The 18,878-nt window shown below is 54.9% G+C and overlaps 1 protein-coding gene across 10 annotated transcripts in view; it reads right to left on the bottom strand.

Annotated features, from left to right (window-relative positions):
• Nucleotides 1-500: 500 nt before the first annotated feature.
• MTMR14 (myotubularin related protein 14) overlaps nucleotides 501-18,878 on the bottom strand; it is a 55,452-nt gene continuing 37,074 nt past the window's right edge. For 5 of the 10 annotated variants that reach the window (XM_020284209.2, XM_020284210.2, XM_075998439.1 and 2 more), the window contains 9 exons: nucleotides 17,807-17,892; nucleotides 17,448-17,524; nucleotides 17,160-17,196; nucleotides 14,773-14,843; nucleotides 13,950-14,008; nucleotides 13,637-13,775; nucleotides 12,720-12,899; nucleotides 4,463-4,618; nucleotides 501-1,102 (listed from right to left, as the gene is read on the bottom strand). In XM_020284209.2, coding sequence (XP_020139798.1) covers nucleotides 919-1,102; nucleotides 4,463-4,618; nucleotides 12,720-12,899; nucleotides 13,637-13,775; nucleotides 13,950-14,008; nucleotides 14,773-14,843; nucleotides 17,160-17,196; nucleotides 17,448-17,524; nucleotides 17,807-17,892 — 989 coding nt within the window. In that variant the 3' untranslated portion in view covers nucleotides 501-918. The remainder of the gene's footprint in view (nucleotides 1,103-4,462; nucleotides 4,619-12,719; nucleotides 12,900-13,636; nucleotides 13,776-13,949; nucleotides 14,009-14,772; nucleotides 14,844-17,159; nucleotides 17,197-17,447; nucleotides 17,525-17,806; nucleotides 17,893-18,878) is intronic. The other 5 variants (XM_020284211.2, XM_075998438.1, XM_075998440.1 and 2 more) reach the window with 3 other exon arrangements.

Raw genomic sequence — 18,878 nt, 5'->3', positions numbered from 1 at the left:
CCCTCCCGCACCACACACATGCACCAACTGCTATCTCTGTATGATCTCTCTATGATCTGTATGATCCCAAGCTTCAGAAACCAGTCCCTCCACCATGGGCAGGGCTGCAGGTCACCTGTACTAGGATTGTGCTGCCTGCAAATTCTGTTAAAAGATGCAGGTCTCCTCAACCCCAATCCCAGCCAAATGAAGATCCTTGCAACTCTAAGCCTAAATTCCAGGCAGTCCTGGTAATTTCATCTGTCCTGGTACAGATAAACAGGCTCCCTAGGTGACTAGGACCCATTCAGGCCTGAGGACCACTCCTAAGCCTTGTGAGTACCTGTTCTCATCTCACTGAGGGGATTACCGTAGCTCAAGAGTTGAGAGGCACAACCAAGTCTCCAGTTTGGTTCCTGTTTCACCTGCTCACCCTTCGATCCCTTTGTCCACCACAAAGAACTGAAAACTTTCCAAATCGATTAAGATAGCAACCAAATGAGGATGCAAGAGAGCGGCTGTTCAAAAAGGGAAGGCCTGATTTTATTTTGTGATCTGTGTCAAACTGCCTCATTCTCAGTGCAGATGACCCCTCATCCTCAGGAAATAGAATTAGGAAGTAGGGTCTTTTGTGAACTCATGGCCTCCACACGGTACCAGGGAAAGCCCACATAGTTCTGAGAGTTGATGGGAGAGTCCCGGCAAAGACTGGGGTGGGTGGGAGGAGGCAGTCACCAGAGAGGGTGGTGGTCATCAGTCAAGAGGCTGGGGGCTGGAAAACCTTGTCCTTGGTCTTGCTCAGCCTTGGGACTGCCATGTGCATGATGGAGAAGGGGAGTGAGACCTCCCCCGACTTCAGTCCCCTTGGCCAGGCATGGCTTTGATTCCACTAAAGGCTCAGGTGAGAGAGGAACAGGAAACCATCATGCGCTGGCTGCTTCACAAGGTGCTACTGCTGGTGCCCCGGAGCCCAACACCACGGGCAAACTGCTCCAGCAGACCCCCGATGGCACCAGAGGGACTGGGAGGTACTGCCCGGAGCCCCACTGTGCTGCTGTATGTGGCCAAGAAGGCTGAGCGAACCTCTTGGAGCCGAGTCTCTCGATTGCTCAGGGCCGCGATCCTGTGTGGAGGGAGAGAAAGAACGAAGACATTATCCTGGGATAGGACCGAGCATCCTCATCCTCACTCCACACTTCCTATCCCTGTGCTTCTGACTGCAGAAGGCCAGCATCTGTCCTGTGGTCGCACTGTCCTTGTGGTGCAGGCCCCAAATATTTGGCACTATTCCCCTCTTAAAACTATTCTTTTTTTTTTTTTTTTTTTGAGACAGAGTCTCGCTTTGTTGCCCAGGCTAGAGTGAGTGCCGTGGCATCAGCCTAGCTCACAGCAACCTCAAACTCCTGGGCTCGAGTGATCCTTCTGCCTCAGCCTCCCGGGTAGCTGGGACTACAGGCATGCGCCACCATGCCCGGCTAATTTTTTATATATATATCAGTTGGCCAATTAATTTCTTTCTATTTATAGTAGAGACAAGGTCTCGCTCTTGCTCAGGCTGGCTTTGAACTCCTGACCTTGAGCAATCCGCCCGCCTCGGCCTCCCAAGAGCTAGGATTACAGGCGTGAGCCACAGCGCCCGGCCTTTAAAACTATTCTTTTCAGGCCTCAGGCTGCTTCTACCCAGAGCATCAGATTTTATTAGGGCCCCAACCTTTCTGTTGGGAAACAGCTATCTTTGTGATGACTGTGGAGGAGGGAAGCTAAGAGGGAGAGAATTCACCCCAACAGCTGTCAGCGTCCACTCCTCTGTAAGAACAAGCTGAGGCGTAGTCTTACACCTAGCAGTTAGGAGACCCCTAAAATCGGGCAGCAGCCTTTGGCTGTTGAAAAGGCTCAGTCTTGAGGCCAGGACTTGATGCAGATTGGGAGGAAACGCTTGCCCTAGAAGAACCCACTGACTATCCCAGCAAGGCCAGGGTCCCCCGCTGGGAACCTCCAGGGCTCTAGCTGCACCTTCAGTCACTGAGAGCTCCAGGTAAATAGCTGAAAGAGTGCTGGCTTTTCCAACAGGATTTGAGCTCTGATGCTATCTCCTTTTCCTCCCCTGGCCTATATGGATACTGACCACAGCTGGAAGCCCCTCTTCTCTCCTCACCCTGGAATTACAAGTCAAGAAGGGGAACAAGTGCACAAGCTTGGGCCTATTGAAGTGTGAATTCCAAAGCTGTATGACATCCCACGGGGCCTTCAATAGACGAGGCCCAAGGTGCTGGCTATGCCCAGCCTCTGTACCAAAAGGTACCCACATGGTGTTTCCTCTGACAGCCCCTGGAGGGCCCTTCTCCAGGGGTCACAGACCTATATGACACATTCCCATCCACTAAGCACTGAGACTAGCCAAATTTTAGACTTACGCCAAATTTCCCTCCAAGTAACCAGTCCCTGGGCAGTCTCTCCCCAGAATTCGACAGAGGCAGCACAAGTGTACCCAGATCCCACACCCAGATCACTGGCACCCAAGGCTCGGGGGAGCAGACGGAGGTCTGATGATAAACAACAGTCCTGGGGCCAGTATGGGCAAGACAGACAGGGCCCCAGTGAAGCAGATTGGTGGGAGTGATGCGTGTGAGAAACCAGCAGCAGGCTCCCGGGCCAAGCCGAGCCAAACAGCTTTCTCAGCAGCACTAAGAAAACGGAGGTGATACTGGATTTCTGCAACACTACGAACAACACTGAAGTCTTTCCTGGCATTTGGGAGGCGTGTGGCCCTAGGTCTTCTTTACTTTCTAATTAGGTTTCACACAGGCCAGAGGCCATGTGTACTTCCCTCAGCTTCTCATTAAAGCACAAGCGGGAGAAACAGGCAAGTAGCTTGTGTTCACAGGGAACATCCAAAGGTGCACACACAAGGACTCTCACTCCCCCCGTAGCCTATCCAGAGACAAGAACAGAGGAGCCCAGAGAGGATACAGATCCACCTGGTGACACACAGCAGGCAATGGAGCTACTGTAGTGCCACTCTTTCTCAAGAGAAAACAGGCTCAGAAAAGTCAAGGCTGACACCCCAAGACACACCTGGTGAGCAGAACAGCCAGGATTTAGACTAAGTTTCTCTGATAATGAAGTCCAAGTGCTGAACCCACATGCTGTGTGACCCCACCCTGCAATCTTGGAGGCCTTGAGATCATATAGAATCCAGCCCTTCTCTGGGAACCACCCAGAACGGGAGGGCTGGCTACGGGCTCAGAGTGCTGCATGGGGCCTACACTGCAGGTTCTGGGCTGGGCGATCTGGGCTGGAGTTGCTTGTTTTGGTGGCCGGCCCCAGGTGAGCGAGGCGTGCCATCAAGCAGGGGCGGGAGGGTCCGTGCTTCCTCCACCGAAGGATCCCTGGCAAGTCTGGCTAAAGTAGGAAGTCCCAACAGACAGGCATAATTTCTTTTTTATCCTTCAATAATCTAAGAGATCTTGTTCCTGGCCTGGGGGTCTGGCTGCAGAAGAGGCTGTGCTGAACATGGTGGCTTCAGAAGCCTTTCGGTGACTTTCCAGCTGCAGGACCAGGACTGGTGCCATCAGCCTGTGCCATCCTGGAATTCCAAGGTCTTGCCTGCCCCTGTCTGCCCTCAGCTGGGAATCCAGGGCCCTCTTTTCTTCCCAGCTCCCCTAGGCACCTTGCCTCCAACCTGCCAGTACTGGTGGGTACGAGCTGGATTCTGGTGCTGGCGGTGGGGATGAGTCCCCAGCAACTGAAGCTCATCCAGCCCATGGTGTGGGGGTGAAGGGAAGGCTTGCTGAGAGGCTTCCCCCAGGCACACCATCTGAGGAACAGGCCCTCCTTCCCGGGGAGCTGGAGGCTCTTCCCTGCCCGACATCCATGAAGTGGCAGAGCAGGCAGGGCAGGCGCTCCCCCAGAGGCAGCTACCCGCGTCGGGCAGATGTATGACAAGAGCTAGAAGCCCAGCACTGGATCCTCGGAAGAAGAAGGTTTCTTAGGTGTGGGATTTAGTATTCCCATCCAGTTCTCATTCCTGCCCAGAGGCCAAAGCAGAAGACAAGGGAGGCGGGGACAGCAGGTAGCCCTGGGTTCTGCTCAGAAGGAGCTTCAGGCTAGCCCAGCTCCACTCTGGCTCCGGCCTCCGCCATACACCCACCTTCACTATCCCACTGTTCTGCTTTCAAAGGATTCTCATGTCAGGCAAAGGCTTGTACAGAAATAGAATCTTCTATAGTCATAATCCAGCCAGCTTTCCCTCAGGGTACACCAAAGACAGCATGGACAGGTTTTAGAGACTGGGGAGAGCGAACACATTCCGATGTGCTCCTGACCAGCCCACAGGGCCCCTTCCTGCCTTGGTGGCCCCGCAGCTGCGAGAGAGGTGGGCAGGGTCCGGGCCGGCCTGTGCCTCACTCCTCAGCAGCACTCACTGCTCACGGGCGGCCCGCACAGGAGGGGAGCGTCCTGCCTTCTCAAGCAAGACACTTACAGACAACCGTCAGGGAGCTCGTCCGGGAAGTTGAAAGGGAGAGAGGAGTCTGTGTGCAGGACAGCCCGTTCCTGAATACTGCCACAGCCTGTGACCATCTGCCAGCTGCCAAAGTCTGTGGAGAGAGAGGATCCGGGCAGGGAACGGTCCACTGATCTGGGTCAGAGAGGAGAGAGAGGGGAGAGGATGCGGTCAGTCAGTCATATGCCTGACAGGGGGGTGGCGGGCGGGGGCGTCACAGTGGCCCTGAGTCAGAGCCTTAATGTTCTGTTGTCAACCCCTGTCTCCAAAAGTAAAAAGATAAGAAAAAGAGGCTGGGCGCAGTGGCTCACGCCTGTAATCCCAGCACTCTGGGAGGCCGAGGCGGGTGGATTGCTCGAGGTCAGGAATTCGAAACCAGCCTGAGCAAGACCCCGTCTCTACTGAAAATAGAAAGAAATTAATTGAACAACTAAAAAATATATATACAAAAAATTAGCCGGGCATGGTGGCGCATGCCTGTACTCCCAGCTACTTGGAGGCTGAGGCAGGAGGATCCCTTGAGGCCAGGAGTTTGAGGTTGCTGTGAGCGAGGCTGACCCCACCACACCCCAGCCTCGGGGACAGAATGACACCCTGTCTCAAAAAAAAAAGAAAGAAAGCTGGATAAGTAGTGACTGAGGAAGAAGAGGCAGGCTCAGCAGAGAGGACAGGGCTCTGTGCACACTGGTAGGAACAAAAGAACAAGAGCAGAGCTTAGCGACGAAGGCCAGTCAGAACCAAAGCCTGGAGCCAGGGGCCAGGGGCCAGTGTCTGCCCTGGTGGCTGTAGCTGTAAGGACAAAAGCAAGGCTGCACTGCCTGCCCGCGCCCCCCCCCGCCCCCATCAGCCGCAGGCTCCCACAACATGCAGATCTGCAAGGTGGGCAATGCAGAACCCAGGGGCCACAGAGGTCCTGTCACAGAAGAGACAGGACAGGTGTAGGGCAGTGACCTAGATTGAACAGTGAGGGGATGAGAGCCCTGAGGTCCCTCTTTCCTCGGCAGGGCATGGAAGGCGCCATAGTTTGTATTCAGAAGCGTCAACCCAGCAAACTCACTAGCTGTGCCCAGAGGGAAGGGATGAATCAGGCAGGCAACCTGACAGCTTCATCAGGCCTTTCTCAGATGGAGGTTTGTGGGGTGGAGGGAGGAAAGTTGTGCTGGCAAGCCACTGCTGCCACCTCCTCTCCGAGGTCCTGGGCAGTAGCCTCGCCAGTGGAGGTAGGGGAGGAGGTAGGGAGACATCAAACAAGGCCCTTCCACCAGCTACCCCAGGTCCCAGTCACCAGACATGTAGCATCTTTGATGCTTGACCCTTTATCCTTTTTTTTTTGAGACAGAGTCTTGCTTTGTTGCCCAGGCTACAGTGAGTGGCGTGGTGTCAGCCTCGCTCACAGCAACCTCAGACTCCTGGGCTCAAGCCATCCTCCTGCCTCAGCCTCCCGAGTAGCTGGGACTACAGGCATGCGCCACCATGCCTGGCTAATTTTTTCTATATATATTAGTTGGCCAATTAATTTCTTTCTATTTATAGTAGAGACGGGGTCTCCCTCTTGCTCAGGCTGGTTTTGAACTCCTGACCTCGAGCAATCCACCCACCTTGGCCTCCCAGAGTGCTAGGATTACAGGCGTGAGCCACCACGCCTGGCCTGACCCTTTATTCTTTAGTTCAAGAACAGCGGGCGGTGCTCTGGCGGGGACCCAGAAATAGGCATGAGGAGCAGGTGGTGGGGAGCAGAGAAATGCTCACTGACCTTGGCCCACTCAGCTGGCTTGTGTTAAGGGCGCCTAGTCTGAGGTGACAGCTCCACTGGTCACTGGGCCAGTCTTATCCTTAAGCAGCTGCCACCTGAGTGTAGCTGGCCAGGCACTGCAGCTCTGCTGATCTTTGAGGATCCCCATCTGCAAGATGGGGAAATGGCAGGGCCCCAACAGGTTAAGACGCGTGCCTGAGATCCCACAGCTAGTGAGTGCAAGATTTTTAAGCCCAAGCATGACTGCAGCTTTGTCCTGATACAGAGCCACCTTGAGACCAGGGAAAACAGATGGCTTTCTATGTTAAGGCTGCCATGAATCAGAACCCCCTGCAACACAGAGACTTGCCACATTCATCATTCCTGCTAAACACCAGAAAGCATACCAGGGCAGGCACCAGGGATGAGAACAGGATGTGGTCGGACGGAAGCCCCTAGGGCCCAGCAAAGCAGGACTGCCTTGCTTCTAGATGGTTGGCGTGGCCGTCTACAAGTCAAAGTCTACAAATCTTCCTCCCAAGAGAAGCTGCCCTGTGCTTCCTCCAGCTCGGGCCAGGCCTTCAGCCAATGCAACCTGGCTCCATAAATCCCATCTATTGTTAAAACTGTAGGGTAGAAAGAAGGTCTCTCCCAGTTTTAGCAGTTTGTGGGAAAACAACAGCTGAAGATCAGAACTGCGGCAGGGCGCAGTGGCTCATGCCTGTAATCCCAGCACTCTGGGAGGCCAAGGCAGATGGATCGTTTGAGCTTGGGAGTTCGAGACCAGCCTGAGCAAGAGCGAGACCCCGTCTCTACTAAAAAATAGAAAGAAATTAGCTGGACAACTAAAAATATATATATATTAAAAACTAGCCAGGCATGGTGGCGCATGCCTGTAGTCCCAGCTACTTGGGAGGCTGAGGCAGGAGGATCACCTGAGCCCAGAAGTTTGAGGTTGCTGTGAGCTATGCTGATGCCATGGCACTCTGTCCCGGGCAACAGAGACTGTCTCAAAAAAATAAAAAAAAAAAATAAAGATAAATAAAGATCAGAACAGCGAGGGAATGGAAGGTGTCCTCGATTAGAGGCAGCTGAGTAGGATGAGTATCCCTGGGGCCAGGAGCGTGGGGAAACTTCTCTTGCCCAAAGCCGCTCCCCCAGGGCTACCAAAGAACAGCACTACTGAGGGAGGGCAGATGGGATGCAGTTACTGGTGGCTTCCCTGCAAGGGCTCCAGGTTCCCTAGGCCAGCCATTTCTTCTACTTCCTCAGTGTCTCAGCAGGTGACACCAGGCAAGAACCGCATTTGGAGCAACCAGGAAATAGCTGGTGGATGGATGAGAAAACACAGATAGCAGCAGGTGTGTCATCCCAAGGCACAGAAAGCACCTCAGTGAAGAGCCGTCTCTTGTGCACCCTGGAATTTTTCAAGGCGTGTGATGTACAATGAGTGAGCACATGGTGTACAGATGAGCCTTCCCAGTTGAAGCCTTTGTCAAGGGACAGGTCACAGTGACTGTTTGGCTCCTGGGTTTGAGAGCCAGGTGCCATGCTAAGCAGAGAGGTGCTCACAAGTACCAGCCTGGATTAGCTGGCTAGAGGGGACACCGACAGGTTAAGAGTCACCTGGAATAAGGACCTGCAGCTGCACATTGAAAGGAAGAAAAAAGCTTCCAGTCTATGGGGACAGGTAATTCAACCAGCTTTAATAAGATCCCAAACTTTCCTGCCCTGTACTCCTACCTGAGTGCAGACAGAGCGGCAAAAACAGGTCTGAGCTCCACCCCACCGTGCTCACCTACCTATAGGGCTGGAAAGAACACGTGACCAAGCAACCCCCCAAAACATGGAGAGCAGCAGGGCTGACATTTTAAAGGTCACCATCCACATCCTGGGGAAGGTCAGGGCTCCCAGGATGGTGGCTTCTCCACAGTGCTCTACTGCCTTAGCTGGATACTGCTCAGGCCCCTCTCCACAGCCCCAGAGAGTGGCAACTCCCACTGGCTGCCACCTCCTGCAGACACCCTGCTGAGGACGACTCGGAGCGAGTGTCTTCTAGCTAGTCAGCAGAGGTGGCTGAACCCAGAAAAGAATTAACAGATCTGAGTGGGGTTGCCTGGCCTGGCCTTCCACCCAGCTTCTAGGGCCCTGACATGGCCCACAGGCCCTCAGAGAAATGACTGATAAGGACAGGTCTTTAACCACAGCTACAGTTTATTGAGCATTTGTGAAAAGGATATTTTGCTCCATTATCTCATTTAAACCCAAACTTATGGGGGCCAGAAAAAATGGGATAAGATAACTGAGCTCAGAAGGGAAATGATTTTTTCAAGTCACATAGCTAGTAGTAGCAAAGCTGCGACTGATACCCAGGTTAGACCAAGGCCCTAGCGGACAGTACACGCATCTTCCTGCCTGCCAAGCGGTGGGGCCTCATGGAAGAGCACATCACCTCCAAACAGAGTAAAGGACAGAGCTGCCAATCCATGATTGGAAAAGAGGCACTCATGTGACCCCTGGGTATGAGAGAGGAAGCAGGCACCCAGGGGCTGCCGTCAGCCATGCCGCCACTGTTAGGGAAACCGGCCAGAGAACAAAGCAGGCGTGGGGAAGGAGCCACAGGGAAATGGAGCTGGAACCTTGCTCGGGCTGCACCTGAAGGCTGCTTTTCCACACTGTCCCTCAGAATCCACAGGGGACTGGTTCCAGGACCCCTTCGCAGACAACAACCCCCCAGGTGCTCAAGTCCCTTACAGAAAAGGGTGCAGCGCAGCCGATCCTAGCACTTAGGTGTGGGTTTTCTTCCACCCCTGCCCCCCTGCGATAGCAAGGCCCACCCCTTTCTTCCTCCTCTGCCTGCTTAACATGAATATGAGGATGAAGACCTTAATGATGATCCACTTCCACTTAATGAGTAGTAAATATATTCTCTTAGTATTTTCTCTAGCTTACGTTATTGTGAGATGTAGCCTTTAACACATACAACGTACACAAGGTGTTAATCGACTGTTTATGTCATCAGTAAGGCTTCTGGTCAACAGCAGGCTGTAAGTTTTGGGGGAGTCGAAACTTATATATGGATTTTTGACCGCATGGGGGTTGACACCCCTAAGCCCCATGTTGTTCAAGGGTGAACTGTGTTTGCATACAACCCACACACTTCCTTCCATATACTTTACGCCATGAATAGATACCCTAATACAAAGTAATGCCATGTAAATAGTTGATATACTGCATTTTAAAATTTGTATCACTTTTTACTGTTGTATTGTTATTTTGACTATTTTTTCGGTCTGCAGTTGGTTGAATCCACAGACAGGAAACAAACAGATACTGAGGGCTGACTGTAACTAGTTTTCCTTTATTGTGTAAACCAGTCTGAGATGTGCTTTCTGCCTCTTGCACTTATGGAAACCTAGAATCATCAAGTGACATGTCTGAGGTTAGTGTCTGAGCGCCACTGCTTAGCATCCTAGGCTTTGAGGGGGCCTAGATGTCACCTAACCCAAACCCACCCCACCTCCCATCACTAAGCCTATCTCGAATGCTTCCACGTGATGGCCCCATGGGCTCTGCTTGAGTGACCACCACCAGGAATGAGGCTTCCCCCAGCCTGGCCTTTAAACACTGCATGGGTGTGCACGTAACTCAACCAGGGACCTCTGTGTTCTTGTGGCAGTTACGTTTTCTAGGTCCCAAGCTGGCAATGCCTTTAGATTTCTCACACCAGCTCTGGAGCTGTGGCCCCATGCAAGAACATACCAAACATGGGACAGAAACCCCATGTGCTACAGAAAGTAGTCTAGCTTCTCTGCTTCATAAAGATGGCTTGGAACAGAGATCATTGCTCATAACAACCAGTTAGCAGGTGGTGGTGGTTGGGGCAAGAGCAGCCAACTCAACAGCAGAGGTTGGCTCCTGTGTTGCTGCTTAGCTACTCAACCAGGCTGCTGAGTATCCCTCAGCCAAGTTCATCTGCTCTTCATGCAGCCTGGCTTCGAGGTGGGCTCATGGTGGCACCATCCTTCCTTAGGCATGGACAACGCTGTGCTAGCAAACCCCCTACCCCTAAACGCTGTCCACCTCCAGAGCAGAGACCAAGGCCATGCAGAGCTGACCAACACAGTACATAGAGCTTGGGAAGGCAAGTGAGCTTAAAGCATTGGTCCTGCCCCTTCCTAACCCTCAGCCCTGATGAGATAGATACTCATGGTCCAGAAACAGCTCAATCACCAGCAGCTGCAATGACAGCTAGCAATGCTAAAAAGCCACCAGTATTCCCAGCAAGAGATATGGGACTGGGGTTTCATAAGAATCAGCACCCAACAGAACTTTCTTCCTAACCTGGCAACACCTTCTGCTTAACTTTGAACAAAGCTTCATGGATCCCTTTCACAGGGGAGTCCTGCCTCAAAGTGTTATGCTTGTAGAATCTGGAGCATATTAAACCCAGAGAATTCATATGATGAGAGGAATTTTGGCTGCCACAGATAGCTACTAAAGGGTTTCTTTTCCTAGAGTTTCTCCTTCTACGTTAAAGACCTGATTGGCTACGGTTACCTAAGAGGCAGGGATGGTAATGACAGGATCCCTCAGGCACTTTAAGATAAAAGAGACTAAATTAATTTTAATGTTAATGGAAATACATAATTAGAATGTTCCAAATCTGAATAATCTAGACTTTCAAAACCCTGGCAAACAGGCATCCGATTCAGAAGAACCCTGTCCCCTGGCTAGCCCGGCCTGGCTCCAGGCAGGCATCCCCAGAACAGATAGCAGAAGGACCCAACAACCCGCAGCAGTGACCTTGCACCCGCCTTTGGTCCAGCTATCTCAGCCTCTGCCTGGCCCCAGCACACAGGGCTCTGAGGCCAGGAGCACACCCCAGCTCTCCCCAGCCTCCTGAGAGAGGCCTTGCTGGCCACCCTAGACCAGCTATTAATAGTCTGAGCCACCTGATGCAGGCAGGAATTCACCAGTGAAGCTGAGAGAAACTATCACAAGATGGGAAAGTGGGGTCCTTTGGCAGGCAGAAGGGGATGACAGAAAGCCAGGGTGTGGGGAGGGTGACGGAGCGCTGCCTCAGCATAGGAGCTCCCAGCAGTCTGGACAGGGAAGACCCAGAGGACAAGAGGAATCTTCTGGTTTCCTTCCTAGTTGCCCAGCAACTCTGCATGGGCAGAAAAAGGTGCAAAGACCAAGAGCAAGAGCCGCAGCCCAGAACAGTGAGGGTCACGCAGAGCCACCGCAGCCCCGGAGACAACCAAGTGCAGACGAGGTGGCATGGCAGTGGGCACGTGCGCCAGCCCCACCCAGACAGCGGGGAAAAAGCACAGGCACGTGGCTTGTCTGCCTGGCACCATCCCTGCCTCGCTATGTCCACCAAACCTCCCTGGGGACAGAGGCTTGTGGTCTCGGCTGACAGACTCAGCTCTGGCACTCAAAGACAGTGTTCTCAGCCGAAGGGCTCCCCGCAGAGGCAAGTGCACAGGGCCCCTCCGACAGCGCAGCCTGAAGCTCCCGCACACCTGCAGCTTATCTGCCCTTCCCATCTTCCTCCACTGCCTGCTTTGCCCAGAGAAAGACCAGAGGATGATGATGGGAGGAGGTTTCCAGAAGTTGCAAAAGGGTTTTCCTTGTAACAGGCCTGTTACCAAGGAGGAAACTGAGTCCCAAAGCATGCGGACATGCGGTAGAGCTGAGCTGGAACCTGGAATAGACTCCAAAACTCATGTCCATTCTTTTAAATGCCCCCTTCTCCCTGGAACTTACTAAGGCCTTGTAAGCCACTCCCTGCCCTGCTCTCTCTAGCAGGCTAGACAGTACCAAACCTTTGGAAAACAAAGCAATTTGGAGGATTCTTTCCTTGGGGGTACAGCAGCAGGCAGTGCTTTCCCAAGCGCCAGACCACCCTCCGACACTAAGCCCCAGGGCAGTGCTCAGCGGCAGCCTCCTGGGGGGGGCACACCCTGCTGCACATGCAGCCAAGCTCCGCACACCCACCCAGCTGGGCCGCTCCTCTGCAAGGTGTGTGGAGCCACCCTGGGTCGCCCCAGCTGCACACACCTCGCCGGCCCTGTGTTCTCACTGCCCTACCGATTTGGGCATGGACTGCGGGAGCCAGAAGGGACTTGGAATCCAGATCCACCTCTGCAGTCACAATGTGAGATCCGCAGGGGCTGGGATGTGACAGGCGGAGGCAGCTGCGACACCCCTCACGGCACAGCCCCTGCACTCTCTGCATTCCCCTGGATTCCGCCAGGGCTGCGGGAAGGAGTCTCAAGCCACTACACAGACCAGCCCCGGCTCTGCTCCTAACACTGACCCGTCCTCCAAATGTGGCTTGCAAGCTCGCTGATCTCTGGTCTCTTAGGTACAGCACCCCCAGGACCCACGCCGAGGAACCCCAGCCCGACACACTCGCTCAGGTGCCAGAACACGACATCCAGCCTTGTCAACGGGAGAGCTAAACACCTCCACAGGCAAGGGTCTGGAGCTCCTCACCTGGGTTTGGGGACCTCCAGGGGACTGCTACCCATCCTAAAAAAGTTGTCAGAATGGTTTGAGGATGAGGAGCTGGAAGATTTGGCTTCCAGCAGCCCCTGGTGGGAAGGCAGGCGGTCCTCTGAAGGCTGTGGCCGGCTCCAGAGCACACTCTGTGGAGAGGACGAGTGGCTTTTCCTCCTGCAGCAGAGAGAGCAGGGCTGTCGGCCACAGGGCCACCCCGAGCGAGCCCTCTGCCCACCCTTAGTGACCCTCAGGGCTCAGCCTTTCACTCACTCCACTGTGAAAATGCCACATGGAGCGGGCACTCAGCACTCAGGCTCAGGGCCGGGGCAGCCAGGACCCAGTCTTTATGGAGGGACTGTGGCGTCCAAGCTGCACGGGCTACGGGCCTCAGAGCACACGCTAGAAAGTGACCCTTAGCTGACAGCTCGGGAACCAGCCCCCGCCACGTGCTACGCAACATCTTGAGCCATTCATGTAGGGAGGTCATCAGGTCTCTCAGATTTTATCAGCTTTTCAAGGAAGATGACCCTCACACAAGCTCCCAATTCCTAATCATCTTACATTCACCTTTTTTCTTCTTTTCCTTTTTCCACACTGGGCTCCTCCCACCCAGGCGAACAGGAGAAGGAAGCTCCTTTAACACCAGCCGCCCACCCCTTGCCCCGTCTGCACAGCACTGCTTCGTCCCACAGGGAGCCCAGCCCTTCATGCTCCTGGGCCACCACAGGCAGTGCCCTTCACCAGCCAGATGGCTGGCCTCCGAGGCCCGGGAGAGACAGCAGGAGCATGGAGCTGTGTGCTCGGGCCTTCTGGCGGGGCCCCTTTGTTCTTGGGGCTCTAGCCTGGCTCCCTGGTGCTGATGGCCCTGGGCCAGAGCTGTGAGTGACCCTGGTCCCGGTCTGGCCCCTCACCAAGCTGCCTGAGTCTGTGCTCCTGCTGGGACCAGCTCCACAGCCTCGTAGGTGAAACTCCCAGCAGCTCCCGGGGAGTTCTCCATGACCAGGGAGAAATCGCTGCCAAGGCTGGTAGTGCTGCCACGGTCCTTTCGTCCTGAGAGAAGACAGGACCGTTGGTCAGCATGTTAACTTCTCCCACTACTGGCCCCCCCACCTCTTCCACACCATAAAGCTGGAAAAAGTAGCTTCTAGAACAAACAGTTCCTATGTGATCTATACTCAGAAAGATGTGCAGAGGAAAGGAAGTCTGCTGGGGTCCAGTACTCACTCAGCATGCAGATATCTTCTAGGGTGAAGCCTGCATCCCGGGCTGGCAAGCTCTTCCTCCTGCAAACAGAACCCAGAGTAGTGAATTCCAGATCTAGCCAGGGTCACCATTGTTCCCCTCCAACCCCACCTGCACTGCAAAGCAGCTCCAACTCACTGGCACCTCACGGAGACAGGTCCTACCTAAAGAGTGTTGCAAAATGCCAGACCCGCCCCACCTGGTTCTGTCGGCCACGCAGGTGCGGATTTCTGAGGCTACCGAAGCCTGCCTTCTCCTCATCACTCTGTGCCCTGAGACTGGCTCAAGCCTGGCCCGACATGCTTGGCGCTTGGATTAGGGTGGGAAATGAACTCAGAAAAGACACTAACTCTCAGGGGTCCTGAGGCAGTTGCCAGCCAAAGCTCCCGCATTTTCCAGGCCAGAAGCAGACTCCCACTCTGTGCGGCGGGCTACAGACAAGCTGTCTGCAGCAGTCCAGGGGCAACAATCAGCGCAGGGGTATGGGGGGCCGGGGTCCTCCTGTCCTTGGTTGGCAGCAACACACCCTGCTCTCTCAGTCACTGGAGACCACTCGTCCAGCCCAAAGCCTTTCTGCTCGTGTTACTCGAGGCTGACCCCAACATAGGCTCCCCCCTATAGAAGACCTTCACCAGCAGCCTGCACTGGGGACCCCTGCCCTGGCCTCAGAGGGAAGGTGGGAGGATTGCCAGCATCTGCCACGCAGGGGCAGGGCAGGGATGAGGTGGCGAGCCTCCGTCCGCCGTGGAGCCTCCCTCCCAAAGCGCCTCTGCCCCAGCACGAGGGGCTGCAGACCTCCGCTCACCTCTGGATCTTCAGAGCAGAGAACTCCTCGGAGGTGATATGCTTCAAAAAATTGAAGCAGAAGAAGAAAATCTGAAGGAGAGACCAAAATGCAGTCAGAAGACGGCCTTCTCCGGGGAGAGGGCTGGGGAGGCGGAACCCGGGGAGATGGCGCCAGATGCCCCGGTGAGTCGCTCCGCTGGGCGTTCTTGTCTGTGAGTGGCGCAGGCGGTGGAGGCTCGGCAGGGCCGGGCAGGTGGGCTGGGGCTGGGCATGGAAGGAAGGGATGATTTCCTTCTGGGAATGCGAGAGGTTAAGGCCGTGGTTTTTCAAACCATCTTCAGATTCAACATGTGTTCTTGAGCTGTTGAAAAGGATAAAGAGAACAGCGCCTTCTCCCCAGTCCTCTTCTAAGAGCCCCAGGGCTAACACAGGACAGCCGGGAGAGAGAGGGTTTGGGGACAGGGAGATAATGGACAGCTCAGCAACACAGTGGAAGGGAGAGGGATCACATTTTTGGGGGAGATGCTGCCCAGAAACAGCAGTGCAGAACTGGGGGTGGGGCAGCCAGAGCCTGTCTCCCTCAGGAGCTGTGCAGGTCAAGCCGTAGGTCTGAGGCAGGCACAGGGGGGAGGCTCCTGACCTCCTGCCGCATCCCTACCGCCCTGAGCAAATTATCTCCCTTCCAGCCACACCCCAGTAGCCTCCACATTTACCAGGGCTTCAGTATCTGAAGTTCGTAAACCGACTCCCCAGTGATTCCCAAAGGCGTGGTCCATGACCCTCTCCTAGAGAAAAGCCCGCACGGCACCCACAGAGGCCCCGAAGAGTCCCTCAGAAAAGGAGGGGTTGCTCAGGTCAGTATGAAAATATTGTGTTACATAAGATTAAATAGGTGTTTTCACCAGATACCTTTTCGTTTCTAATATGCTAATGTGCTCTGTGAACCTCAAAGGCAAGGGAGGGGCAACAGAGCGATGTTTAACAGGCCTGTAGGCCGGGGCACAGTGGCTCATGCCTGTAATTCTATCACTCTGGGAGGCCAAGGCGGGAGGTCAGGAGTTTGAAACCAGCCTGGAGAAGAGCGAGACCCTGTCTTTTCTTAAAAAAAAAAAATAATAATAGAAAGAAATTAATTGGTCCACTAAAAACATATAGAAAAAAAATTAGCCGGGCATGGTGGCAAATGCCTGTGTAGTCCCAGCTACTCGGGAGGCTGAGGCAGGAGGATCGCTTGAGCCCAGGAGTTTGAGGTTGACTCGGAGCCCACGCTCAGCCCCACCCTTTCCCAGAGTCTCCGAAGGCAGATCCAGCCTGCTCTGGGGAGGAGGAAACCGCAGGAGGGCAGAGTGTCCTGGAGCTCCAGCTAGGTCCCCAGACAGGAGGCTACAAAGAGGATCTGCACCCCCTTTCCAGGGCAGAGCTGCCGCCTCTGACAGAGTTCACGGGGCCTCTGAGGAACAGGCTTGGGAGCTCTGCAGCCTGGCAGATGCGATAAGTGCTCAGAAGGAGAGGTTTGGAGGGGGAGAGGAGCAGCTGAGACGGAGGAACAAAAGGAGGCGGCGCGAGATAAGATGCCCAGGAAGGAAGCAGCCTCGGGAGGGTGAGAAAGATGAGAAAGGCGCTCAGGAAGATGGGGGGTGGGAGGGGTAGGAGAGAGAGCTCAGGCCGTGGGACGGCTTCCGCGATGGGTGTCTGGACTCGTTCTCTCAGTGAGGCAGCGAGCTCCGGGAGAATCAAGGTCAAATGTATCGCCCAAGGTCACCCAGGCACTAAGCGGGACAATGCCAGACCCACGTCCAGGGAAGCAAGCACAGGGCAGGGGTGTGGAGAGGGCAGTGGGGAGGAGGAGGAGGACGCTGGCTGCATGTGAAGGGCAGGGAGGACCCATGTCCAGACAGGAGGGCTCCGTGACAGCTCTATGAGCCTTTGTCAGTGAGAGATAAGTCGCAGCTACCTAGGAAGGAGTCCTGAGGCAGCCTCAGGGCAGGACTCTGCAGCCGCCCTTGCCCTGGGGTTGAGAAGTAGACATGTCAGGAGGAGGGGACAGGAGGTGCGTTGGCATCTCAGCTGCAGGGATGAGGGTGCATAGAGGGACTTGTTATAAACTGGTTCCAGGGCTGAGCACAGAAAACAAGGCCACCCGTGAGAAAGGGAGGACTGACACTCAAGGGTCACAGGCGGCCGAGGCAGGTGCAGGCGTGTGGCCCGTTTTCTCTCCCCGGCACGGGACAGAGGCCACACTCGAAGCTGTCCCTGGCGCTTTTCCCGAGTGCTGCCTGAGGAGGGTGGGACAGGCGGCTGCTTGCCGCACGTCCCAGGCAGGGGCCTGCCCCAGTGTGGACACCAGACGGACTCTCCCTCTCGCCAGCTCTGTGCTGTACGCCCGCAGGTCTGCGCACCACTCACCTCCTCCCCTTTGCTCAGCCGGTCCACCAGCATGTGCCTGGAAAGAGGAGGGAGAGGAGATCAAGGCGAGCAGTGCCAAGACAAGAGGGCCAAGGGGGCCGGGGTCACCAGGGGCAGGTCCTGTCCTCGGTACCAGTGTGCCGGGTGCGGCCTCATCAGCAGTCTCAGTCCTTCCCAAGGGGTGGGACTATTCCAACCTTCCACCTCTGTGACAGCCACCACACCACACATAGAAACAGTTACCAAGGCTCGGTCCCGCCCCAAACCCGACATCCCTCAAAGGCTCACCCAAAGAGGAACCAGTCATAGGCCACAGTCAGGTAAAGGATCTCAGCAGGCTTCAGGGACGTGTGGATGAGCCCGTCCTGGAAGAGACCACGGGAGACACGGCAAGATCAGAAAGCTGCTTCCTCCACAAGATTCTCTCCACACCCTAGCAGCCGAACCACAATCAGACCCAGTGACACCACAGGGTGACCAACAACCCCGAGAAGAGGGTTAAACACAACATCTGCTCTGAGTGTCTAGGCCCCTCACCCCAAATCTTCTCCACATTCTAGAGAAAATCCTAATGCAGCCAAGGAACAGAGTTTGGCAGGGGCCTCTGAATGCCCCCTGATCCCAGGGCCCGGCCCGTGCATACTCACAGCCCACAGGGAGAGGCGCAGGAGGGAGATGAAGAGAGGGGTCCGATCCCAGCCGGAGATGCAGTGCACCAGCAGCCCGCTGTCGTCTGCTCCAGACAGACGCCAGGATGGCACACCCAAAAGACAACAGACACAGGCTGATGAGCAAGGAAGTGCCACCACCTGGCCTGGTCCCAAGGGGCCAGACCCCCAGCCTCCCCCTTTCCTAGTGGGGCTCCCCAAGGCTTTTCTCCAACCTATCCCAGAAAGGGATGAGAGGGAAGCATGTCTCTGTCTTCTGGCTACAGTTCTCAGTGTGCTTCCTTCCGGGCAAGCAGTCCAGCTGACATTCCACTCTGCCCAGGTCATTTAGGTGGGCCGGCCACACGTCCTTACTGTGTTTCTCAGCAGGACACCACAAGTATTTTGCGGTGAGACAATTCTTTACTGCACAGGGCTACAGGAACTGCAGGACATTAAGCGTCCCAGCCAACAGTCCCCACATGCTAGTAGTGCCTGTCCCACAGCCTAAGTCCTACAGCAGCCAACACCCCACACACTTGCTTCCCCAGGCTCCTGAAGGGCAGTTCTGCCTCAGTTGGAGAGCCAATGCCTGGCTTGAGGGGCCAGCATGGGACTTTTTTTTTTTTTTCCAACCCTGGCCACAGTGACTAGTTCGAGATAGGTACTAACTAGTTTAAGAATTGACCCAAACTGGGCCAATGAACATGAGCTCAGACTTTGGAGCTCCAAGGACTGAGGTGGTGTGGTCTCTCTCCCCTGGAGCGGCTGAGATGACAGGAGATATCTCTGAAATGGGACAGAGTCTCACTCTGTTGCCCGGGCTAGAGTGCCATGGTGTCAGCCTAGCTCACAGCAACCTCAATCTCCTGGGCTCAAGGGATCCTCCAGCCTCAGCCTCCCGAGTAGCTGGGACTACAGGCATGCGCCACCATGCCCGGCTAATTTTTTCTATATATTTTTAGTTGGCCAGCTAATTTCTTTCTATTTTTTCAGTAGAGACAAGGTCTTGCTCTTGCTCAGGCTGGTCTTGAACTCCTGACCTCAAACAATTCTCCCACCTTGGCCTCTC

Source organism: Microcebus murinus, chromosome 28 (genome assembly GCF_040939455.1).
Source record: "Microcebus murinus isolate Inina chromosome 28, M.murinus_Inina_mat1.0, whole genome shotgun sequence".
In the NCBI taxonomy this organism is placed as follows: domain Eukaryota; kingdom Metazoa; phylum Chordata; class Mammalia; order Primates; family Cheirogaleidae; genus Microcebus; species Microcebus murinus.
The sequence above is the reverse complement of the archived record's forward strand: the minus strand, read 5'-3'. Positions and strand labels throughout refer to the sequence as shown.